The 25,079-nt window shown below is 47.6% G+C and overlaps 6 protein-coding genes across 6 annotated transcripts; 3 read left to right on the forward strand and 3 right to left on the reverse strand.

The window, feature by feature from the left end:
* Nucleotides 1–30: 30 nt before the first annotated feature.
* On the reverse strand, nucleotides 31–3,784 carry DEU56DRAFT_748080 (uncharacterized protein; the record flags this gene model as incomplete). Its single annotated transcript, XM_041349323.1, has 12 exons — nucleotides 31–110; nucleotides 164–822; nucleotides 882–1,020; nucleotides 1,072–1,257; nucleotides 1,318–1,715; nucleotides 1,767–1,915; nucleotides 1,967–2,132; nucleotides 2,186–2,379; nucleotides 2,430–2,582; nucleotide 2,615; nucleotides 3,048–3,274; nucleotides 3,329–3,784. 12 exons carry the CDS (start codon nucleotides 3,782–3,784, stop codon nucleotides 31–33), a joined length of 2,808 nt encoding a protein of 935 aa, XP_041201956.1.
* Nucleotides 3,785–4,123: 339 nt separating this feature from the next.
* On the forward strand, nucleotides 4,124–4,901 carry DEU56DRAFT_919056 (uncharacterized protein; the record flags this gene model as incomplete). Its single annotated transcript, XM_041358214.1, has 3 exons — nucleotides 4,124–4,203; nucleotides 4,266–4,457; nucleotides 4,508–4,901. The coding sequence occupies 3 exons, from the start codon at nucleotides 4,124–4,126 to the stop codon at nucleotides 4,899–4,901; spliced, it is 666 nt and encodes a 221-aa protein (XP_041201957.1).
* Nucleotides 4,902–5,585: 684 nt separating this feature from the next.
* On the forward strand, nucleotides 5,586–7,558 carry DEU56DRAFT_919057 (uncharacterized protein; the record flags this gene model as incomplete). Its single annotated transcript, XM_041358215.1, has 5 exons — nucleotides 5,586–5,902; nucleotides 5,954–6,082; nucleotides 6,130–6,236; nucleotides 6,291–7,497; nucleotides 7,546–7,558. 5 exons carry the CDS (start codon nucleotides 5,586–5,588, stop codon nucleotides 7,556–7,558), a joined length of 1,773 nt encoding a protein of 590 aa, XP_041201958.1.
* Nucleotides 7,559–11,529: 3,971 nt separating this feature from the next.
* DEU56DRAFT_919058 (uncharacterized protein) lies at nucleotides 11,530–13,625 on the reverse strand (the record flags this gene model as incomplete). Its single annotated transcript, XM_041358216.1, has 7 exons — nucleotides 11,530–11,676; nucleotides 11,725–11,863; nucleotides 11,910–12,024; nucleotides 12,820–13,000; nucleotides 13,060–13,168; nucleotides 13,226–13,357; nucleotides 13,414–13,625. The coding sequence occupies 7 exons, from the start codon at nucleotides 13,623–13,625 to the stop codon at nucleotides 11,530–11,532; spliced, it is 1,035 nt and encodes a 344-aa protein (XP_041201959.1).
* A 6,019-nt stretch (nucleotides 13,626–19,644) lies between these two features.
* On the forward strand, nucleotides 19,645–22,346 carry DEU56DRAFT_761385 (uncharacterized protein; the record flags this gene model as incomplete). The annotated part of the gene is made up of 12 exons (XM_041350529.1): nucleotides 19,645–19,667; nucleotides 19,931–20,011; nucleotides 20,068–20,362; nucleotides 20,415–20,676; nucleotides 20,717–20,784; nucleotides 20,890–20,940; nucleotides 21,104–21,213; nucleotides 21,264–21,348; nucleotides 21,446–21,456; nucleotides 21,594–21,740; nucleotides 21,801–22,084; nucleotides 22,138–22,346. The coding sequence occupies 12 exons, from the start codon at nucleotides 19,645–19,647 to the stop codon at nucleotides 22,344–22,346; spliced, it is 1,626 nt and encodes a 541-aa protein (XP_041201960.1).
* A 387-nt stretch (nucleotides 22,347–22,733) lies between these two features.
* DEU56DRAFT_748101 (uncharacterized protein) lies at nucleotides 22,734–24,436 on the reverse strand (the record flags this gene model as incomplete). The annotated part of the gene is made up of 3 exons (XM_041349326.1): nucleotides 22,734–22,881; nucleotides 22,941–23,486; nucleotides 23,523–24,436. 3 exons carry the CDS (start codon nucleotides 24,434–24,436, stop codon nucleotides 22,734–22,736), a joined length of 1,608 nt encoding a protein of 535 aa, XP_041201961.1.
* Nucleotides 24,437–25,079: the final 643 nt, after the last annotated feature.

Raw genomic sequence — 25,079 nt, forward strand, 5'->3', positions numbered from 1 at the left:
AATCTGCTAGTTAGCCTCTTTGATGCATCATTATGACAGTATAGCCTGCTGGACCTCCTCCGTCCAGCGATTCGCACGTGCCCTTGCTTTACACCATTCTATTCTTAATGCTGCCGGACCATCTCAGGACCATGCAAATCACGATGAAGCGAAAACTGCTCACCATCTGTGAGAACATCTCCTGCAGCAGAAACTCCCCGCGCCTTCCAGATCCAAGAGAGAGTCCTATTGCCCTCTGATTGTCCTGCCTCGCCTTCCGACATGCCACGAACGTGTGCTTGCTCCAGTATCGGAAAGACCTCCAGCCAGTCATGTTCGCCGAGCGTCTCATGCAGATTTTTGAGTGCGTTCCTTGCCCTGCGATACCTGTCTGCAGCCTCTAAGACATTGCGTTCAACATTTCCGATTACAGCAGAAGCGCGGGTGTTGGCTCGTTGACCACGGATATTAATGTGCTTGAATTTGTACAGATGAGTGCGTAAGAGGAGATGGCGACGGAGGTCATCGAGTGCATCAAAGGATTGCCCTCGACGCAGTTCCCATTCGAAACGACAGAGCTGTTCATCACACACAGCGTCTGGGGCGTGCTCCTTCAACTCGGAGGGAAGGAATAGATTGATATTGTGTGCCCTTTCCTCAAAGGCCCCCGCGCTGGAATCACGAGTAGTTCGGATGTGTGATGCCGAGGGCATATACAAGAGCTGGACTTGGCACCATTGTTCGACTTTACGCTTCAGAGCGTTCGTCCGATCTTGTATCTTTGAACGCTGGAGATCAGTTGAGTGTGCGCCAAGGGCTGAAATGTCCCGCTTGAGCCTGTTTCTAGTAAATACCAATGTTAATTCTTCAAGTTTGACAAACAAAGAGGTACATCGACTTACTGTTCTTCCTCTATGGCGATACCTGTTGAAATAAGAACCGCGGGTGATATCTCACTATGAAGGGAATGATTGACACCATGCTTGAGATCATCAGCCTCTTTCTGAGAGAGGCTCAGCCGCACGGATGCCTGCGTCATAGCTGCGTGATAAACATAAGTCGAATGGTGCTAAGTATAAAATATCAACTCACTTGCTGTGGTTGCACCGAAGGGGTTCGTCACAGACATATCTGCTTCCCACTCTTCGACAGCAATCCTCCATCGTGACACCTCCTCTGACCTTTCTGCGATGAGGGTGTCGTTGAACTCGCGAAAATCGCGCTGATGCCGTTCACGTTCAGGCATAGCCACCTTGAGTTTTCGCAAAAGGCTAACACCTAAATCGTCGCCATAGTCAAACGGTGTTCGCAGCTGGCGGTAGGCTTAAAGTGACTCACCCAAATTGGTAACTTTCTTCCAATTGAAGTCGCCAAAGTGATCATCCAGTGTATCGCGCCGAGCGCCCGGACCCATTTCGCGTGTGCTTGTAGCTACAGGGTTTATGTTCGCCCAGCCACGCTCGGGAGCCTCGCCGTCAGTCCGGCCCATACCTCTGATGAGATTGTGCGAATAAGTAATCTGACACGCCAAGATATGCGCGGGAAGATGGAACTTCGGGACAAGAAATGTCATGGATTTGTCGGCGCAATTGAAGCGAATATGATCGGGGTACTTGAGCATTCGTGCTTGAATATTTTTACTCCACTGGCAGGCGATGTCGTATGATACGTTGAAAACAATGAGGTCCTTCGCGTGCTGCATGGTGGAGCAAAATAGGTAATCCATATTCACGTATCTGTGAATGTGGTGTAAGATGAAGTCGGAGCAGAAGACTATAAGTACGTACTTTTCCCCCTTCTGGAGGTCTCCAACGGCACATGGCTGTTTAAAGTTATGGCGTGAGCAATCCACGGTCCCAGCACCTGTTGCTGCAAGACCGCAGGAGTTCTTCGTCTCGGCCAGGTTGACAGCATCATGACTTGCACATGTACTTTTCTACTGAAAATTAGCGTCTACATCCCCAGTGATTACAAAGAAACTACATACCTCTTGCGGCTGCTGGCCAACTTCGTTGAGGAAGGTCTTGTATCCCTGTTCCTCCACAAAGTATGACCATCCGTTGCTCAAACCAGGATCGACCTTATCCGAGGAAACATTCTTCCGCGCCAAGCGAAAGTTTGCGTCAATCGCAATGAAAATTCCATAAAGCCACCTGTTGGCACAGAACTAAGTAAAATGGCATACAATGAGGTAGATTTGACATACCGTTTTTCAGGAACTGCATCCTCCCAACCCTGCGGTAAATTTTTACCTGGTTGGGGACAAGCAGGACATAGGACAGCGCAAGAACCACATTGAGTTGCACTGATACCTTCGGGGTCATGCCCACGGCCAAATCGTTTGAGTAGTGTCAAGTTCCGCCATTCTTTGATCATCCGAAGTAGCGCTACGTAGTGATCCTGAACATATGTGAGATTTGCAGCCTACACTGAGATAAATGCACACTTACCTTAGGAGGATTGATGCCAGAGTTGTCGGACAGCCGTGACAGTGTTTGCCAGCACTCAAAGGCCGATGCCTTTGATTCGAACGTGAGGATATGGAAGTGATGAAGGAGCCGAAAAGTCGCAGCTGTTTTTGGATTGAGGGATGTTGCTGGAAACTGTTACGATAACATACTTCGGACTGGCTCACCCTATCTTTTCCCTATCATGTACTACCATATGACGCCTTATCACCTTCTTGTACAGCATCCTTGATCGCCGTCTTATCTCGTATCTCTTATCTTGTACCCTGTACCCTTACCATTGCCCTGGTAGTCCTGCCCTGAACTGACCTTTACCTATAAAGTAGTCGATCGTCTTGCCTTGTATTCTTTAACTTGAATCTACTCAGTCTTCTGATAGACCTTCCTTGAGCAAGACAGCTCTCGTATACGATTTCACTAAAGACTCTTCGTCTTAAGTGCCTTTACCTGATCGATACCATTAGTCTTGTCTTCGCTTGCCGACTCTTGTCACCAAGCCTTGACCCCAACGATAACGATAACGAATCTCTGCATTATCTTCGTCTTACGCTAAAAGACCTAGTACAGAGCTCTTACCTGAGTCTATGCCTTCAGCGTAACAGAAACCACCGGACACGGAGGAGTTGAGTTGTTACCGGTTGAGCCGTCCCACATCCACAGAAGTCTACTGCGACTGAATGTACACCGTTGACATCGAGAACAACGAAGTCGTTGTGAAATGCTGTTGACACCGGGTTGCAACAACGGTTTCCAACACGATGGCCAAGCTGAATTCTGAGTCCAAGGGCTTTGAGGTTGGTGTTCTCGAAGTGCCCGTCGACCCAGTGCTAGAGTAGGGCCTTTTAAGCGATAAAATCACAACTTTGAACATACAAACCAACCTGAAGTCGATGTAACGGACTTTCTTGATGTCTCACCAACATACATCCCTTGCAATACAAAGCTGTGCCGAAACAGTCCCGACATCGGTAGTCTGGATGTCCCTGGCATCCGTCATGTCCCTCGCAAACTTGATCAAAAATGAAATCGCCACGTCCATCCAACCGGAGAAGCTCGAGAAGAAAGTTCTCGCGTTCTTGAACCCAAACTGAGAGAGGATTATCCTGACAAGTGGTATTAGTACAGTAACTAAGGCTGTATGTGCGGCAGCTTACATTAACGGTTCGGTTTTGCTTGGCAGGTTCACCAGTTGTATCAGCTATGTGCTCATCATAAATGGTATATTCCGCAGTGTCCAAGTTGTCATCAAAGCTGAATTCGGGTTCTTGAATTTGTGAAGGGACTTGTAGGCTAGTAGGGATGCTATCATCTTGCGAGCATGAATAGTTGGTTTGCATGGCGACACGACCAGGTCCAGCGATTGTGTGCAACTGGACTTTGTGGTAAAGAAGTTGGGTACCATCCGTCTCCTGAACCAGTCGTGATTGTGAGGCTCGTTGGCGGGCAGCATCCTGTGCAGCGTGATTTGCTCGGTTGAGGTCATACCACGCTTGTGTGAGTTTGTCGTGTTCTCGTCTGCGCTTACTCTTGCTGGGCATGAGGATAAGTAGTATTAGTAGCAGTGTTTGAGAGCGTGGGTTTTGGTCCGACTGGTTCAACTCACATTTCCTCATTCTTTTGAACCAAGACTACACACCGTGGTACTATCAACCAAACTCCTTTCTAGCCAAGGCGTCATGGCTCGTCCCATCATTCATAAAACTCTTGAGGCAAAATTAGCCGCGGCTCGTGAAAAGCGCCGACGCTATTATGCAAAGTATGTCACACCTTATATGAATAATTTCCGAGTGTTCCTGACTCACAGGCTTGTCTCAAAAGAAACAAAGAGCTTATTCTCAAAAGACGGAGGGAACTTCATAGCGCCAAACCTGAGTGTGACATGAAGGAATCACAGAAGATGTTGGAAGCCATTTCAAAAGCCTTGCATTGCTCTGCCAGTGATGAGGACTCCGACCCTGCATCTGAACCTGATGAAGAGAATTCTTCTGATCATGATGCCGAGGCAGACCTGTATGTTCCTTTTTATATAAATAGAAACATATCATATTCATATCCAATAGATCTGATCTCATGCAATGTTTGATCGCTCTCAAGATCATCAAGGATGACATGTTGGAATTGACAGATGATCCTTGCGCCTTTGTCCAAGGTGTCTTCCTTGAGTACGTTAAGACCCTGGATAGCAGCGCTAAAGGTGATGTCACCATCCTCGAAAAAATGTTGGCCACTGTTGAAGGCTTACTCAACCGCGTAATTCCCATCCAAGATCAAATTCTCAATTTCTGTGGGATAGCACCTGAGTGGCAAGCAGCTGACTTGGTGTCCCGCTTCCTCAGGACTATTCTTGCGTACCTAGAGGATATCTTATGTCTTTTGAGATTTAATGGACCTTCCGAGCTCGCAGTCGCTCACTCAATGGGAGAACTAATGTACCAGAAGGGTATCAGAATTTGACAGAGATCTCAACTGCCCACACATGTATATAGATTAGTTTTGCTTTGGACGTTTTCAGTCAGAAAATTCAAGTTGCATTGTATACTCTGTATATAGAAGGCTGTGGTAATGATATACGGTTCGGTTTTTCAGTGAGAGGACCTTGGTTGGATGATGAGTTCAGGCTTCCGATGAGTCATCAGTGACCGCTGCAGAACCTTATTTTCGTTATTTCCATCAAAGCCCACATTACGACAAAAAAACACCAATCAGGCCATTCAGTAAGTGTGTTATTCCCATATGTCGTACCGTGTCACGTCACTGATAAAAATATGCTGGCGGCTAGTACCAGATGGCAGGATCAGAATGGACATCTCCTGAGCAAAAGTCGTATCTACAAGGCTTGTATAGTGATTTCCTCAAAGCGCAGGCTCAAGGGACTGTGTCGGCCTTCTGGCCGGGGGTTTATCTCACTTGGTTTGAAAAATGGCCCGAAATCAATTTTGTATTCCCTGATGCGTCAATGCATGGATTTCTAACAGAGGAACAGAATGCATTATTGGGGACAGCCATAGATAAGAGACATCAGGTGCGAGTACCAAGCTCATATGTGTAATTGTATCATGTATTCAAGTTTAAAAACAGCAAATTAGGACTTGGTTCAATTATAGATCGCAACGTAGTGGACGTGCCTCAGTCAATAAAATGACGAAATGGATTCATATGATGATGGGAAACAAGGCGAAGGGGACCCGAGTTCACAGCGCTGCAGAAATCTTTTCCAAAAAAGGTTTTGCGACCAATGTCCGAGATCAGATGGAGGAGGCTATTGCTTCGGGCTCGGTTGTTACGAAGGCTGAGAGACTTAACACTATGAAAAGGCTTACGAGAGAGGCATATGAAGCTGCGCATCCTGAGGTGAAGGCACTATGCTTGGCAAAAGTGGAAGAAGAACGTGAGACAAAAGCTAGCGAGCTGCTCAAGCCAGGAACACGAGAACGAACAAATGCGGAGCTAGCTAAGTTCGTTGACCTCATCAATATGAAAATTGTCAGCTCATCGTTACCAAATAGAGCCCTGGAAGAATGTACCGCTCCCATCGCACACTTCTTACAAGCCATCCATGAGATGACCGGATTCCACTGGACCATTCTGGGTGCTGGTCCTGACCCTCGTTGTAACGGTGATATCAACGTCATGAGGTAAACAAAATTTTGCACTGCGTATACTACCTACTGATATTTCAAAGTTACCACACAGGAATCAATGAGTATGGGCAAAACTGGCAGCAGGCCACTCCCAATTTTGATGATAAGCACATCAAGCCATTTGTTGCCTTCGTTTCGAGTCTTTTTCGTAAGTCATCCTTCTCTTCCCTTATCATGAGGTTTGTGGACTTACGCAACACAGCGGAACACATCAGGAAGACACGCGCGCTTGATCATGTCCTCCCAACCCCCTCCTCGACTCTTGGAACTGAAGCCAACCCAGTGGCTGGGGAGTCGCAGTCTTCCGATGCCAGCCATAATCTTCCATCAACCTCGGCATTAACACGTTCTCCCCACCTGCTTCCTCATGTTCCTCATGTGCCCATCCCTGCTGATGGAAACGTGCACCAGCCTCCTGCTGATGTTTGGTATCCGGCTCAGCATCCGCAAGGGCTTATTTCCTTCGACCATGGATATGACCTCGATGGATCAGTGGACTTTGGAATGTCGGACTTCCACAACCCCTCTGAGGCCAGCGCCATGATCACATCAGGGCAATTTGGAATGTCAGACTTCCACAACCCCTCCGAGATCAGCGTCATGAGCGCATCAATGCCATCATCAAGTCTATCCGCTTGTTTAGACTCACCATCAATTTCGCCCATCTCCACATGGACTCAGAGGGACGTGCATTATACTTCTCCTCCACGCCTTCGCCCACGGCTCTTTGCTGCCAACTTCGCATCTTCAACTCCCACATCTGGCATAATCAGCAGGCCTTCTCCAGCACCATTCATTGCTCCACTCACATTCAACTTCCCTTCCCTCCCAGCCCCCCTCCGAACGCCTGGTTCTTCCATGCCGGCTCCCACTGTATCCCTCCCAACATCTGGTTCTTCCACTCCAGCTCCCACCGTATCCCTCCCAACATCTGGTTCTTCCACTCCAGCTCCCACTGTATCCCTCCCAACACCTGGTTCTTCTACTCCTCCTCCCACCGTATCTGCGACGATCAGTGTTGAAGTCAGTCATGGTGGTGCTGCGGTGTCCGGACAAAGTCTCTCCAACCACGCCAACATTGCAGAAAACGACACTGCAAATGCAAGTGTCGAAGGGATAGATACCTCGGGTGTGGGAACACCTGGCGCCACTGCGGTAGAAGCAGTCCGAGTCGACTCGGACAAGGACGTTACCTTCTCCAAACCCAAAGGCCATCCTACCCGCGGCAAGCATATACGACAAGTCCCCACGGTCTCAGAAATACCCAACGACTCAAATAGCACCCAGCCTGTCAGAAAAACTGGACGTATTCGAACAGAGACGACTCGATTGATGCAGGCCAACAACATTGGCCAAAATCTCAAGCGTTCAAGATCCACCAAGCCCCAGAGCGAGCGTCCTAAGAAAAAGTTAGTGTCTTTTTTCTGTCGTCACCTCAGCTCATGTATCACACACAGGAAAGCAACGTGATTCGCAGAATAGGTTTTCTTCTTGCAGAACATGTACATACCTTGATCTTTCTTGCGCGCATGTAGTAGATATTATTGTGAACATGTTTTTGTCTGCTGTCAAGTTGTTCGTCGTGTGAAGAATATATTTTTCAATGCAAAACAGGCAATGAACACAAAAATTACACTACAAGTCTATTGATTGGGTACTTGGTAGAAATCACGCTCGATCGAAGGACTTGGAGAAATTTCCTTCACAAGATCCAGATGAAGATCCATCAAGGCTCAAATCAGCAAGAAGCTGAGGGAAGCCAGGAACAGATGATCTAACAAGGCTCGAATCAGAAAGAAGCTGATGTAAGCCAGGAATGGATACGGATGAGTAGATTCGCGATTGGGATAGCCAAATGGAGGCGCGGATAACCAGCGGGAAGCGCTCGACAGCATTATGCATCATAGGTACCGTTATGCATAAAGGGAACAACAGTCGAGGATTAGCATCAGCCATGCATAACGAAGATGCCTGTTACCAGCCTTATTTATGCATAATTATGACAGCATAGCCTGAAATTACGATGGTACTCACCACATACTAACGGAATTGGCCGAGTGCAAATGCTCGCCCCAGCTCCCCAAGTTCCAGCCTGAGCAGTTGGACAGGACCTCCAGAGACATCTTATGTTCTAAGTCGAGGTTGTGTAGCTACAAAGGTGGTTATTAAGAGACGGGGTAAGAATTTCCTGCATCAGTCTGGTGCGTAAGTGATGAGGGGCTTTTTTGCTCTTGACTGCACTGAACGTGCGAGGCAAATTCACCAACGCGGCGATGTGGTCATCTGGCCAGCTCAGGGTTGTCGTCTAACGTGTATCCATCTCCCAGTCATTGTCGGGGACCGTAGCGCTGGCAGTGATAAACAGATGATGTTTCGATGTTAGCAAATGGCTACCAAGGAAGAGCTCACCGCATTGAAGGAGGAAGTTAAGTCATTCGGGCTACTTTTCAATGTTGACTGTGTTTATTTTTCTGTCCGAGGATGGTGTATGGGAGTGATGTGATGTGGCAGGCTTCATCGTCGACGATGGGGCATTCCGAAGGGTACAGAAGCAATCATATATTCTAAATCTGTCCAACCAGTCATCCCGAAACAACCGCCACTCTCGTCGTGCATCGTTGCCTGCCACAAGACACTCGACTTCAGCAAACATTGAAGATCTTGCAACTGACATCCTGTGTGAGATGGGTGAAAATCAGGATGACATAGTCACGACTCACAACATCGTCGTCTCGGTGTCAGCAGTTTATTTTATATTTATTTATGTAAATTTGATAAATTGGTTTAGCAAAACAAACTGACCGAAATAAACTATGAATACGTTTGAGCGATGACCATGATGTGAGTTTCTCCGACTAGATTTCACGGAGCTGACATTCGACCACAGAGAGAATACGGCCAAGTGTTCGTCATCTGGATAGGCGCCCATGTTGATACTGTTGCAGCCTCTACCGACAGCGGAATCCCTACCATTTTTCCTAAGGCTCAACCCCGGTCTCGTCTTCATCGGGTTGGACAGGGCCATGTCGAAACGACGTCTGTAACATCCACGAGGTTGATAGGTGAGTCGGCTTCTTGTAGGGAGGGGAGGGCGCAGATGCTGCCGCATCGGCAAGATGGTTGAAAAGCGATGACCATCAGTGAACTGGTGAAGAAAGTAGAAGGTCATATATCACAATATATAGTACATAATCACAAGAACTAGCACAATCCTGCTATCGAGGATTACATTGCTATATTTGGCCTTATAAATGGCACTGATTTTCTTACAGAAGTGTATGATCGGGAAAAGGTGGTAACATCACTTAAACTCAGACTTGAAGGAAAGGTGCAGTTAAAGTTGACAGTTGACCTAGACGAATTAAAATTGCGAGAGCAGAAGTAAGGTCCACAATTTGAAGCTAAGATCTAGACGAATTAAAATTGCGACAGCAGAAGTAAGGTCCACAATTTTGAAGCTAAGATCCAAGGTTCGTATGTTGCAGACAACGAGGATAGCTTAATCCGAATGAACAACCGTAAGTTTGCGCCCTGCTTCAAATGTCGATGCCAGCCCTTATGAAGGCTGATTTTCTTCTATTATATGTGAATCCTCCATGAAAGGATTCAAGGTTCGTAAATTGCACATAACGAGGATGTGTTCATCCGAGCAAGCGTGTGAACATTCTTTCCCATTGTGCAATGCGCAAAAACAAGCTATAGATTGAGCACAGCCTTCATCATTCGTGTGTTGCGTACCAAGCACATATCATTGGCCCTCTTATATCTAGTGCTACAGCATCAGCACACCACATGTCTTCCCACGCTACAAGAGACATCCATTATGCGTCGATCCGGGACCCCAGTTACTTATCTTCCCGATGCCGCGACTGTGTTATCGATTGGCAAAGTCGTGTACTTCCGTTCGACCGTCTGAAGTATCATCGGCGGGACTTTGAATTCGGTACGTTTTCCCATGGTGTTCATCTCACAATATCATGCTTCAGTCTTGTGATTACCGCGACAATTAGAAAATATTCGGATTGCTATGATCATGCTGTCTTTCGTTTATCTAGCATATCCAAGCACAATGGTGCCCCATTGACCAATCTTAATTATTTGATAATATTGCCACGCATCATCGGCCCGCGCGTCCTTTTGCACTACAACTGGTTATGTCCTGCAAGCGGGCGACACATCAGATTGTATCATATGTTGAGTCTTCAGGTGACCTTTTCTGCGTGTCTAATGACTAACAGTGGTATACAGCTTGCGACTGCGTCCAGAGGAGCTAGACCGTGCTCAGACATCGTATCGTTGCAGCAATGTACCTTGGCTTCACCACGGTACTTCGCTTACCATTCAACAGCCTTCGTGTATACTTGGCCATGTATAGATGGTCTTTCTGTTTGGTGAACTCACTTGAAATTTATGCGTTGAAGCTTCGTTCCCATTGATCATGCCATAATTATCCAAGTCAGAGACAGTGCTAGTAGCTTCCAAGTGACAGTCGTGTGTCCTCCCAGTAACCGACAATGTCATGTATGTATAGCCTCCGACTTTGATGCCATCTCCTTCAGATATCAAATGACCATTTGATGTATGTTACTTACCATTCGACAAGCGTACGGCGCATTGCGCCGTGCGTTAACATACTCATTTTTCTTCGTATACCACCAGTGAAATTCTTGACGGGGACACTCAGGACTTCACAATTTAGGTTCCTGATCCAGCAGCAAGAGACTTCAAAGTTAAGGCGTCTTTCAATCCCACGAGATTGCTATGCTTGCAATACATTTCCTAGTACACACAAACGACTGAACCACGTGGGTGAATGTACAATTTGGAGCTGAAATTGTCACATCAGCAATTGTATTAAAAACCACAGATATCGTCATGAGTGCGCTTGTGTTTCCATGCATTCAGCCTTTTAAAACCAAGAACAAAGATGATATTCAAAGTAAACTACTTGGTAAAATTACGTGTGGAGGCCAGTGATCGCCCGAAAATAGTATAGTAGAATATTGATAGGTAGCTAGGGTGAATCAAAAGTGATATCGTCACGCTGTGCCCTCTGCCTTGCAAGAGCGTTTACTGACATGTTAGCCTTTGCCGCGTCGCTGAGCTCATTACAGTGATTTCTTCTGAAAACTTTTCTTAAAACAAGGGTTTAGCTGAGGCTTCTCGGCAACGTAAATGACACACCTTGTTCACCACTCGAGAAGTCGGTTGACCCCAGCGCTGCGCTTCTCGACCAGGAGGCTTTTCAAAGAAGTCTACTATGGTCTGCCAGAATTTAATGTAGTCAAAGTCACCATCGACCGACTGCCACGAGGTAACAGATGAAAGCACAAATCGCACCTGTAAGCGTATTCATCATTTAATTACAACAAACAGTACAATAAAACACACTTACTTGACAAGCAATGTATGCAATCGAGCGAGGGGTCACTTTATCCATCTTAATGATTTGGGCGAACATGCTTCTTAACCTTGATGTCCGAGAATGCCTTCTTAGCGTGTCGGTTGTTCGCAATTACATCCGCGCCATCACCGTCACATTCGACATCCTTCGCTGAGGAGGGAGATGTAAATACAGCTTTGTAGGCCTGCAAAACAATGTGAGATCATCGTCAGGCAACCCGGGTGCGACGAACCTGCAGCAAAATTTTTCCCTTGAAAATACCTTCCTCCAAATTGTCAGGATTAGCAGTGTAATTTTCATACAAAAACGCCGGGAAAGAAAGGTCTGTCACGACGTAGCCCTCGGATCGATCTCGAATCCCTGCCTTTACACTGGCGAAAAGTTAGAGTTGCGTAAGATACGATGTTCATTACATACGCTGGGATGTTCCAGTCAAGTTCAGCCGGGCAAAGTAACCTGCCACATGCGTCATTGATGAACCCGCTGTAGGAGACGCCCTGTCTGCAGCCCCGTACGGCACCATTTCCCCTTACTGGACAAAGTCACGCATACCCTCTGCAGGCCGTTGCGGACCATCACACGAGGTTGCGGAATCTGCGCACTCATCGCATCGCAACGCACTATCCGTCCATGTCCTGTCTGCATCCATCCGTCCTCACTGGTGCGTTCTCATCCTTAGTTAGTCATTCCTAACCGTTCGCAGGGCCAGTTACATATCAGTTCCCATGCACGAGGTCGCATAGTGCTACTTACATATTATCCCCCTCCGACTTCGCGTACATATGCATTCGCTTATACAGTTCCGGTTTCTTACGGACTCTGTTATATACTACGTTGCGGACTGGTATCCAACACTTTCCTGGATTCCCTCTCTGGTTGTGTGTTGCGGAGTCACTAGCTTAGTCTTACCTTGTCCTTCCTTGCTTGAGCAATCACTTGTTTGCCTTCTCATCCCGTGCGAACGCTCGCATCGCCATTGACAGTTGACTATTGCTAGTCCTAGTTGAGTTCCTTGCAAGGCGGTTTCTGCACGTCTTCGCATATACCTGGTACCTAGTTCGCTCTACCCGATTACCTGTTCCGATACCTGGTACCCTACCCGTTTCGCATACCTGGTACCCTCTAGACATTCACTCGTTTCTCCGCATCCGCATACCTCGCATCTCCACATACCTTGCATCTCCGCGCATTCTCGCATCTCCGCATCTCCTTGCATACACAGCCGTTCTGTCTTCAGCGCATCACTTCCTTCTTCACTGTTCCCCTCGCTCATACTTGAGGAACTGCTCTCAGAGCTATCCCCTTGGGTCGACTACTATTCTCGCACCCAGCAGGATCGGTACGCTATCACTATAGCGGACTTCTACGATTTCTCCCACACCGCGGCAATGTTTATCATTGGGATCGATTGAAGGATTTGGCTTGAGTGCGCGATTGACCCAGTCCGCGACAAGAGTCTTTAGCTTCGATGTGTCATCTCCCCGGGCACCATCAGCCCCTTGCCTAAGCTAAACACAGTCTCGAGATCGTGAAGCTGATCATTGACCCGGATAGCGGTAAAACATACCATTTTCAGCATGCGCGTAAAGTCGTTGGGCTCTATGTCTGAGGCTTTCTTCAAAAACCATGGTAGGGTTCTCAATAGGGTGTGGTACCCTGACAGCAGCTGATCTTGGCTACATAAAGAAACCAATGAGTAAACTCGTCATGGCAAACCAAGGGTGAAAACTCACTCGAGAGTAGCATCCTCCTCACTATTGTCATCATACCTTCGATCGTTTTCGGCGACTAGTTCCTCGATACTATCGAACAAAGTGACAATGCGCTTTAGCCCTCGTCCCTGAGCTATATAATAATTTGTTTGCCTGTCAGATGGTGAGTGAAGTCGACTCAATGCATACAAAAATGACGGGGTTCCTACTTTTCCTTGATTGCACGCCCCGACTCGAGAGCCTCTAGCTTTCCCTCAAGTTCGGCGATCTTCCGTCTCTGCTGAGCCTGTGCGAATGTTGTCTCAGGCTGGGATGGTCCCAAAGGTCGGTGTAGGTCGTGGTCGTCGTTCTGCTGGCCGTCGATGCTCATGAGTGATGTGCTGCCAGAGATCGATGTGCTGCCCTCCAACACGAGCGACATCGATGAAGAGGAGCTCGGAGGGGGCAGGAAAACTGTTCAAAAAGTAGACAAGGAGTAAGAAGACGCAAGACGGGGGAATGAAACTTAACCAGTACCCTTTTATACTGGAGTCCCTACTCAATGACCGTTTAAGCAAGTCAGCCAAAATAACAGGAACGTGGACCCGTGCTAGTAGGTTGCATGCTTCAGCTTGCGAGTTGCTTAAAATGGACAGGAAAGCCACGTACTAATCCGGCTCCAACTCTCGCGTAACTTGTTATGTGATTGAATGGGACAGACATTGCCGAAGACCATCTTCCGATGAGCCTGAGTTGCGATGACCGCGAGCTCGAGCAAGAGTCGTTTAGTTGCCTCTATATGAATCAGCTTGTTGATTTTGTCCGTGGAACATTCGAGATCTTGTGCACAAGCGCAACACCGAGGTATTGGTAAGAACATGGTTCCCGGGAGTCGAAAAGAGCGATTGCACGATCTGACTAGCCACCAGATGACAGCAGCCGCAGTACGTGCCGTTGAGCACTAGAAGAATGGAGTTCAGGATATGACAGTGGTAGCAATGTCATGGTGCCGTCCCTGGCTCAATGTGATTTCAAGACAGCGGCGGCCTCTCCCGATCAACCATAATGATAATGACGAAAGTGAAATCATGCGCACCAGCAGGAGCCGTGAAATAAAGCTATACCTGATGGCTCGGATTTCTCAGCCAAAGTCGACGCCGCGGAAATAGTAAATACACTCACTGAATGACGTATTTACCAAGCAACAGGTTATATGCCTTCTGTTTCTACACAATGAGTCCAGGCTCCTGAGAGTCTGGACATCCGAGTCGGTAAAGTCGATGTGCTGGGAAAGAGTTTGATGGTTCTGGGTCACAATGAGGAGTCGAAGGACTCGACCGTTTGAAATTGGCGCCGTCTCGGGCCCACTGGCAGGCTTCGGAGTCAAGACAGATGCAAATCATATCCTTGGCACAGGTGATCTGTGCTATCACTATTATGATGTATCTTCCCAACGACCAAACGGTTACTTACTTGCCTGGTGGTAGTGGTAGTGCATAATGCTAAATGTTTCAAATCATGTGACATTGGCTATCGAAGTTCGACGTTCTGAGTCACAGTACTAGTAGCTAGAATATCACTGTCATAATATATTTCTGGGGGGATGGGAGGGTTAATCTTCGAACAATGCCACATGTATCGTGTCAATAGGGAATTTAAAAAGATGGGAGGTCATCAAACTCGTCCTCAATCTCGGGCACATCGTTTTCATTTACCTCATCTTCATCTTCATGTTCCAATTCCTCGTCACTAAACTCTTCATCGCTCGCTTCCTCTTCATCATCGCATCCTTCATAGCCCTCACCATCACCATCCTCTCCGTAGCCAATATCCGGGTCCACCTCGAGCGTATCAATGTTGCTGTTGCTTGCGGCATCTATGATGCTGGATGCTGACTCGTTTCCGAGAGAGTCTCTAGCTATCCTGCGTAACATTGCTGGGTGTCCCACACCGAAGTGTGTATACCGCATAAACATATCTCGATCCACGAAACTGATTTAGTGGTTAGGAGCAGGACTGCGGTATGAACGGGTATTTACACTCACATACCCACACAATATGCCTCCCAGTCATCTAGCGCTCCATCAGGACGTGCCAATGACTTTCCACCTCGAAGCGAGCTAACGCCACGCCCAGAATCAAAGGCCGGGATTAGATGCGCTCCTCGAATCACCTGCCCCGGGTCAAGAAATCCAAATGCGTCCGTGTCCGACTGATCCACAAAGGCCACCCTTGGAAGACGAGCATATTTCATACCAGATTTATAGTTCCTCAGCGGGGCCAGCCATATAACCCAAAGAACATCAAGGTGATGCTTCACAGGCATGCCTCCGTTGTTTAGCCATGTTTCCATATGATAGATGGCCAACATGCGGGCATACCAATATGGGTGGGTAGGCGTTGTCTCTCCTGAGAGTACCATGACGTCTGCGTGCGTTCTAGGGTTAATTGTATCGTACTCGCGCCTCATGTCATATGTAGTGTAATGAACTTGCATGGTCTGAACAGCATAGATTGTGTCGTTAGGAATGATAACCGAGTTTTGCTCTTCGTCCGTGAACATGTGGTCGCAGTAGCTGATATCGAGCTTGCGCAGTCTATAAAGAACGTGGTCCTTGAGTTTCGGTATAAAGTTCTGATAACCATTCCTGAGTACGGTGCATTGAAAAAATGTGACATTACTGCTACTTTGAGAGCTGGATCATCAGCGTGGTCTCGAAGGAACGTAAACAAAGCGACTGGATTGTTCTGACTGATCGCAATATGGTGATGCTTTCCGGAGGAGGGGGCATCAACTGGAGATAGACTGGTAGATGGGGATGTACCCCCTGCTTCTGCCACACGCCGTAGCACACGACGCCTGCGCTCGTGTTTGGCTAGCTGCGCGGGGGTGTCAAGCTTGCTGGTCAGCGGATAGAAAGCCTTTAGAGCTCGGTGTGCAAGTTCTCCCTGTGCCAAGCTTCAGATCTGTATTCATAGGATGCAGCCGATACGCAAATTTGGGTGGAAAAGGAGTCCGTGGTCCCGAAGAACCTGATAGTTCTAACATAGTCTCCCATGGCGTGAAACTTATAGGTATTTAAATTAAACTTCTTCCCCCTCGCCCTACTTGATTCCAGGAGAGCGTTACCAGTTTCCGAGCGCTTTGCAAACCTTCTTTGACGAGCTGATTTCTCCTTTGGTAGCTCCACCGTGTTGAAAGCAGCACATGTATGAGCCTGAAACTTCCGCAACCTTCGAGAGAGTTTCTTGAAGGTTTCGTCAAGAAAAACCAAGGTGGAGTCGGAGTGTATTCTGAGCTTAGCGAGCGCATGCCACTGCGCAAATTGATATAGAAGAGTCTGGATAGCCGCATCGTCGTCGGGAAGAAACAGTCCTTCGAAAACCGGAATAGCACACTAGTAGGTATGTTAGCGAGCATTCTATTAAATTTTAAAAAAACACGACTGAACCTGTAAAATGTCTTCAAAGTCACGAGCGGCCAGCTTTTTCATCTCGGAGGTGTTGTTGGAAAACTTGCGTATTACCCCGTTACCGAATGTCGGGACTTGACGAAATCTAGGGTAAGAATGAGAAATTAATGATTTGTTAGTAGGTAATAATACTCTATACAAATCAATGATTCTGTATACCTGGCGTCGAGGGTCATAACGATTTGAGCACCCCCAGGAAGGACATAAAGAAGTCTCAGAAGGTGTGTAAATAGACCCTTCCAGGTCCCTAATTCGCACTCGTGCATGATGTCGACAACGAGCATACGAAATGGATCGAGGCCGAGCGCTCCAAGTTTATTGACGAACTGATTCTGGGAACGCTGGTTTGAGCCAATCGTACTCGTGTGGAATCAGTCTCGCTTACCAGAATAGGCACCCACGAGCCTTCTCCGAGGGTGTCTTCAATCTTGGCACTATCTACAGTATTTCCCAATCGATAGATAAACTCGCGAGCTTTGATGACCTTGGCCGTAGCATATACTCGAAGGTTGGTAAGGCGGCTTTTCATATCCCTCACGAGACCAAGACAACCAAACAAGCCTTTCGGTACGAGGTAGCGAGGGCATGGACACAAGCCCATATCCTTTATAGTCGCGATTAGAACCCTGGAGATTCATGAGCCATGTTGTTGTGTACACAATAAAAAATGTACTTCTCCGGATAATCAGCAGAATACGTGAAGATCCGAGGGTATACTCTCCGCATCACTCCATCAGCGCATTTCAGAACAAAACCGTGTTGATACGCGTAAACAAATTCTTCGTCCAGTAATATTTCCCAGCACGCATGAAACAACTCCCTGCGGCAGTGGGTGTGAAGGGAGGCCATGCCCGTTTTTGATACTCGAGGCAGGCTACCAAGGATATCTTTGATTTTATCGGGAAGCTGGTGGGGGAGTTAATGTCCACGGCGATCAATACACATGCAATCAAAGTGCTCACCGACGGGAAGAATCCTACGAGGTGACATGATCCCGATGTTGGTGACGAGCGTATATATTTCGTCAGATTTCCGAAGTACGCATAAAGCGGCCAAGCCTTTGCGGTCCCAAAGTTTGCCAGGTGAGTTGCGTCCGAAAAGAACATTAGACCTGCGACGACCCGTTCCAACGAACACCCAGGCTCCTTCGGTTGCTTGTGAATTCTGTCCTGAGCTTCCAACCAGGCATCTGAGGTGTAAAGTTCGTCGTATATCCGCTCTTCGTGCCCGTCTAGAGGATCCTTCCACAGACGTTTGAAGGGCAAGAGGTGAAATGCCCCTGCTTGAGCATCTGCGAATGCCGCACGTATAAGTTCAATAAGAGGGCGGTAATGAAACCCGGGAACGGTATAAGGCATTGGACTATCCTCCCTTGCCCTCGTTGGAATGTCAACAGTGACGGAGGTCTCGATCCAGTCATCCGGAAAGGTGATTCTCTTCCCGCTCTCATCTTTATCTAATTCTCGCAAGCTTTGCCTCACCGAGAATCCTTGAAGGTGTTCGCGGTCAAAATCATCTGCTAGCATTACATCCTTGACGAGGGACACAACTTTAGATTCCGATACCCGACTGCTACCAGAATTCATCCAGGAGATGAGCCGATAGATCGTCATATTTGCGAAGGGGTACGGAGGAGCAAAGACCTGTGGTGGAGAATCAGTGCCTTGAGCAGCAGTAGGACACGTCCTCGAAAGTAACGAGGATGGAACAAATTTATCCGGCTCGAATGAAGGACGACGAGGGTACAGTCTGCAGAGACCGAATGAGTTGAAGGTGGTCTGAAGTGTATCTGCCAGCGTTAGAAGAACACGTCGAATCCTGGCTCGAGCTGGAAGGGTACCCGAATTTTGAGTCGATACATTGTGATCATCAGTATTATTAGAGATGTTAAGATCCTCCTCGGAGCGCTCGACATCACCATAATGCCTTGGGATTCGTCTCATAGGGCGTGCCCGTTCATCTAAACAAGTAAAGTGATTAGAACGCTATGTCCGCTATTCAAAGACACACGAACCAGAGGTATCTATGTCGACATCCATCTCAACATCGTTGTCGTTTTCTGGGTTGGTGCAGTGCTGCGAGTTGGCGAGACTGGACTTGGATGTATTACCGATGCGAGGGGCAGACCCTCACCTCTGCTCTGCCGGTGACCGGCAAGGAGCAATTGGTTTTGGACGGCCAGTTCTCTGATGTTCAAGTTCACGCGAGTTAAGGATAACCATGGTAGCTAAGAAGGCCACTTACATGTGAAGGCTTCACGAATGGCCGTCGCAGGTTACGGTAGGGAGCCAAATTTGCGGAGACAGCATCTCTGGCGCGTTCCTGTCTCTTCTGGGTTGCAAGCAAGCTAGACGTCTTGTAGGAATGACATGATGCACGATGCCTGTTGAGTCCACGTGCATCCGTCGCCCTCTCCCAAGAGCAACCTGTACCACCGCATGACACCATTAGCCAAAACAAACTTGAAAGGAGGGCGACAATCCAAAGAGATCCTGCAAGGCCCAGACGCATTGCACTTTTGAGTTGCTAGCAACTTGAAGAAGATGCAGCTAGCTTCAGCTGCGAGGCAACGGCAGTCATTCGAGTCTGATGCAACTATGTCATACAGTTCTTCAAAGTTGATGCTAGTAAGCGGCTGCATATAGTACCTACGGTCCAATTTCAATATTAATCAGTGTGGTCATAGAGCTCACTGGGACTTACCTGTTTTGTACTGCCGCATCAACTGTTCCATTGCCCTTCGGCAGTATGTTCCGTACACAATCCGCGACGCGATACCCCAAATTTAATGGTTCCGGTGCTTCCAAATCAACATGAACTACTGCGTTGCACGTATTTCATGGTCTGACTCACCCGGCCATTCCCTCAGTATTGGACCGTGACTGCTGACCCTCCCGCAGTTGGCAGATTCTGGTGATTGCGAAGTAGTCATCAAATGACTTTGGCATGACCTATATCCTTCCGAGTCTTCCTTCAACGTTGTCAACCATGATCGTATTACCAGTAGATGGGTAAGTCAGACCCGCACTTCCAAGGACTTTCGCTTGGCCGAGCCTCAACGTTGCAACCTCAAGGAGTCGTTCAGAATGAATATGTCCTTTCCTGGCGAGGAGTCTTATAAATTAATAGCTGAGTACTGAATATACTTACTCTGACGATAAGGACATATTCTGATGATGATCCGAGTAACCACACTTCTCTCATGCAGGACGAATTCGTCCGCGTTCGGATGTTGCCGACTATTCAATCCTTAGGCCTCCTCCTTTGGTTGAAGTTCTCGCAACCCGATACACCACGAGACAGCATTTGCGATGAGTAGCTCTTCAGAATCAAGAGGTAATTCTAATAAGCCCAGGTTTGTTGTTCCAAATTGTGGCTAAATACTGCACCTCCATTTACTGTATCTTGCAGGTCGTTATCCACACCACCGACATCTATTGGACCTAGTAGCTCCCCTCTCAAGTGTAGCACCCCTCCCATGTGTAGCTCGCCTCCCATGAGTAGCCCTTGCATCCCGTCACGCGCAAAGACTGTTGCCAATAATTCTGCCCTTCACGTTGATGAGTTTAGCACTGCAAATCCAATGCAGAGCTTGGGTAACGGCGGTCATCGCAAGTGCCCCATCACGTATGGCTCAGTTCAAGGTGGCCTCCAATATGAGGATTGCAACCCACCTACAAAGAAATTCAAGCCTCTCCAAACTACGGTGTGTTCAGTGGAATTTTAGACGTCCAGATTTTCATACATATATTCTTAAGTGGAACACTCCTGCGCCCTCACCAGAAGCTACAAACTATCTCAATGAACGCAGGCTCGAACTATCGCGCATCACTCGCCGGGCTATAGCCGCGAGAATGCGATATCAACGCCTCCGCTGCCGCGAACTAGATCTCATAAGAGCTATCCTGGAAGGTGAAGAAGACTTGTCCCAAACAGAGATGAAGGGGATTGACGCTCAAATTGGTGCTATCTGCAACATCCTCGAGGATGCAGGAGTTACGGCGATAGGAAACAAAGGTTGTAGGTTCGACCCCAGTGATATCGGGCCTTGGTGTGAAAGCTCTTCAGATGAGTCGGATAAACCTGGGGCAGCTCCATTGGTATCTGGATCTCTTTGCAGTTCAACCTGTACGTCGGATTTGGAAGAATGACAATTTTTATTATATTTCCTAAGCATGTATGTTTTTTTCAATGTAGTTGTTAGTTTCAAACCTGGAATTTGAGTTTTAATAGGTTTCAACAAGTTGGGTCAACGTTCGCACTCGGCTCAGGCCGAGTCCCCTGGTCCGTGCGCATATTCGTCAATACCGTCCCGCTTGCCCTTCTCAGATTCACATAAGCAAGTGTCGCAATGGGGAAAAGTTTGCTAAGTGTTCAAAGAAACCAATTGTGCAACGTCGTCAGCTATGAGTTGCCATATTTGGTATAATTGCTTCACCCGGTTCAGCCCCTCTTCAAGGTTATGACCACTGTTATAATCCCGTCATCATTCTGCTTGACCGATAAATATTACACTATATCGACCATTCATGTTATGGAGTCCTGGATGCCGCATCAGTAAGTCAATCGAATTGAACGATTGATTTGAAAATCACTATTGAATACAGAAGGCCTGAGCGTTTTCTACCAAATGAAATTTTCGGAGATCCGGGGGAGATCACAGTCTTATCATCGAGTCACAATGAAGGGCAGGTGCGTAAAGGTAATTCTATGCGAGCAACAGCTAGTAATTACCGTCAATAGCGCTTAGGGTTTTACATGTTCATGCCCTAACATCATTCCCCTATAGCCAAGTTTTTGGTAAGTTCGCATGAGGTCCGCTTGACACGCAAATTCCCGGGTCAGACTGGTTGGAAACAGGTCAGCTTCGTTGACCATTCTCATCTTGGACCACTGGCAGTGTCGATGATCTAATAATAAACATTTTTCGTTTACAGTTTACAAGTCAATACTGATATACTGGTATCCCGCTATTTAATTCGCCTCCCTCGAATTCTCCCTTACTCCAAATCCAAGCCCACCATCATGTCGTTTCGTACTTTCCCATACGATTCAAATGATCCCTCCAGTTGCACCAGGCGGCGGTCCGCCGCGCGGCCTCACACCCCAGGATTATTGCATCGCATATTTCCTTACTCACGCAGTACTAGTGGTCGTGACGCATGCTCCGACTCCGCATCATTGGCGTCGACGAGCTTAATGTCGGCTGACACGACCAGTAATATGGGCTCGGGGGACATAGAGGGAAAGCGGTTCAATGAGCACAGTCCAACTGAACAACTCGCCCTCACATGGGCGAAAAGGCGCATCGTTCTCAACTCCGTTACGACCACAGGCTGGCTCCGAAACATCACCCCAGAAGAAAAACAGGTAACGAACGGCTACATCATCGAGCTCGTTAACCAGGCCAACATAAAGTTCGGATGTGGTACGTACTCATTACCATCCCGGATCATGACAGAACTCATTTACAAACACTAGAATTGGAATCGTCACCGAGGGTAATAGAAAGCATTCTAAAGGCCCTCTTGCTCAATCGTCGACAACTCTCGAAAATTTCGGAGTATCTCGCCGATCCCTACGACATCGAACCGCCATCAGAGTTCAACTTGTCGGAACAGGACCACCAAGCTTTCAAGGATGACCGCGAACACGAGTTATTAGACTCAGCCTCACCCTTCACCTATTAAGATAGACCTTGTTCATACACCGGTTCATCACGTGATTTGATGATAGAATACATGGTTTTGGCTCGTTACTCTTTTAAAACTTATAATTAGCTAAATCTGTTCCAACAACTTGTGGGGATGTACTACAATATCAAAGTGGTCTACTCAGAATCCTTATTTTCGGTGAATTGAAGGAGGAGTAGGCTTTTTTTCAGCAAATTCACCCTTGTGACCCATTTGTGACTGATGTGACCGTATCAGTGACTCGAACTAGCGGGGAGATAAACAATTGAAGCGGCCGTTTGATGTTAAAACTTCAATGATTTCGATGTTCGACACAACGTTCAACAGCCGTTTGAGAATCAACAATTAAATTTAACATTAGGTATCAAGTATATGTGCCACTGATCAAGTTAATCCTGCAGTTTCCAGTTCAGACATTATGGTCTCCGGAAGTACACGATGGCCTCGATATCTCCTCGAAGCCCATACTGCCTGCTTCCCATCAAGACCCCTTCGATACGCATCCATGAATCTGAGTGACCGCGTGGAAAATCTGAGCCGCAAGGATCCAGATTAGGAGTGATCGTGAAATCCGGCCAAACAGAGACTTACCGACGAATAGCATCGAGCGGAACAGATTCTAGCGCCGCGAGAACATTGCGTTCGAGATCAGCCTCTTTGGATGACACGGGAAACTCACGATACAGCCGCTTCGAATAACCCCAGCACTGCTCGATGAAGTTCAATTCGCAGTGGAATTTCGGGAAGAATATTGCTCGAAAGCCCCTGGCTTCACATGCAATCTCGAGCAACGACTTGACGTTTACGAAGTCAGGTTCGTTGTACAGCATTCTTCGGCAACAGCAACAATCAACACCCTTCTCGCACTGAAATTTTGGGCATTCAGCTCGGACCTTCGAGACATCAGCGTGGCCTCGTTCATTGAGTATGACAGCCATCCCTTTGAAAACACCTGCAAGCTGATGGCCCTCGGGGTAGTACAATGACTGTGGTGAGCCGTCCGCAAATGTAGCATCGCACATTTTGACCTTTTTCTTCTTTATCTCTCCGCTGGGCTCATGAACTGGCTTCCCATTCTCATCCACGACATTCACCTCTACTCCCCAGTTCGTCGGCCGCCCACTTTCACCCCAGTTACTCCCGTCCCATTCCTTTCCATGCCTGGGGGAAAACTTGGGCATCTTGCGAGCTGACAATGCATCATCTGCACGTTTCAGGTGCGTGGTCGCATTATCGAAGACCATCACGTGTTCTTCATCTGGAAAGTGACGCTGTAGGATATCCATCGCATTTGATGCCTGATTGATAATGTTTTGGGTTGTGAAGTACCCATCTCGAGCTTTGCCAGCCTTGAACAGCACACGAGCTCGTTCTTTGCCGTCTGGTGATTGTAGCCATCCATAGTCAGGGCTGACCATGTCAGCAACCATCAACGAGGCCCCTTCACCCTTGGCGTAAGGTATGGCAGTCTCCGAGTTATGCACCCACCGAATCTTCCGACGGTCATTTGCATAGTAGGTTGACTCGTCGTGGTTCCATATAACGACACGGCGAGTGGTCATTGGTAGTGCCTGATATTCATTCCCCTCCAAGTCTGTCCCATAGATTCGAGTCCGCAAAAGCAGTTCTGCCCAAACGGGTAGGAACACCAACTGTCTGTATGCAACCACATCACTTCGCTCGTGGCCATCAACAAATTGCCCTGTAGGTGTCTTTGACCATCGATATCCGACGTGTTTCATCCAACGCTGTGCCGTTGCGAGGGAGATCGGTTTTTTGAGCTTTAGCTGGGCGAGTACTTCTGGTCTCTTGACGTAGTCTATGATATCCATTGATTTGACATACTTTCCAATTCCCTGCAGATGGAGAAGTAGTTCTCCTTTAAAATCCTCGTCCTCAAGAATGGATGAATTCCAAGTACCGTAGATATTGAGTGGAAGGTCCTCCCAGTCCAGTATGTAAGCTCTCGTCCATTCACGAAGACGGCCTGCTAACCAGGTACCCTTTCCATATGCATTGGCAGTCACCAGTGATGCTGCCTGCCACCTGGAAGCACCAATTGGCTTCGTGTAGTTCCACAAGAACATTCGCATCTTTTCAAGTCGGCTTCGCAACAAAAGATCGAGGTGTGGGTCCTTGTGTCCAATGCCTGATGTTCGGCGTGGTTGAATGAGAAGTTTGAGATCATCCAGTGCAGAGACTGCCTCAACCAGACTTGGGGGAGGAATATATTGCCCAGCCGTGAATGGGGAATGTGCCCAAGGCAAGTTATCTTCCATGATCTCGTTATCCTCCTCCTGCTCTTCTTCACACTCTTCAGCTGCATTCCCTAGTTCAGTACGAGGCTCCTCAACCACAGACCGAACAGTTTCTCTTCCTTTTGAGTGCCAACACAGAGGGGGATATGCGGGGTGGGATCCAGGGAAAGGTGTTGCCTGCAATTGTGGTGAGCTGCGAACAGAAACTACAAGTCACTAAATTATTACATTTTCTTCATGATCGAATTTTTGCCGTTTTTGATGAGTGGCACCAGCAGCAAAGTTTGCTGTTTTCGAAGGCCTCTTTCGTGGCATAGTGAGGTAGATAGACTGTAGTCTGTAGTTCATTTTTTTGCTTCTCATTTCGAGTTAGCGTGTCTGTCACTAATCTAGCGCATCTGTCACGTTAGCAGTGCTCACTTGGGACATTTTGACAATATAATGCCTACTCGTCCCTCAGTTTCTTACAGTA

This window comes from Suillus clintonianus, assembly GCF_016758775.1.
Source record: "Suillus clintonianus strain FC179 chromosome Unknown DEU56scaffold_153, whole genome shotgun sequence".
NCBI classification, from domain to species: Eukaryota; Fungi; Basidiomycota; class Agaricomycetes; order Boletales; family Suillaceae; genus Suillus; species Suillus clintonianus.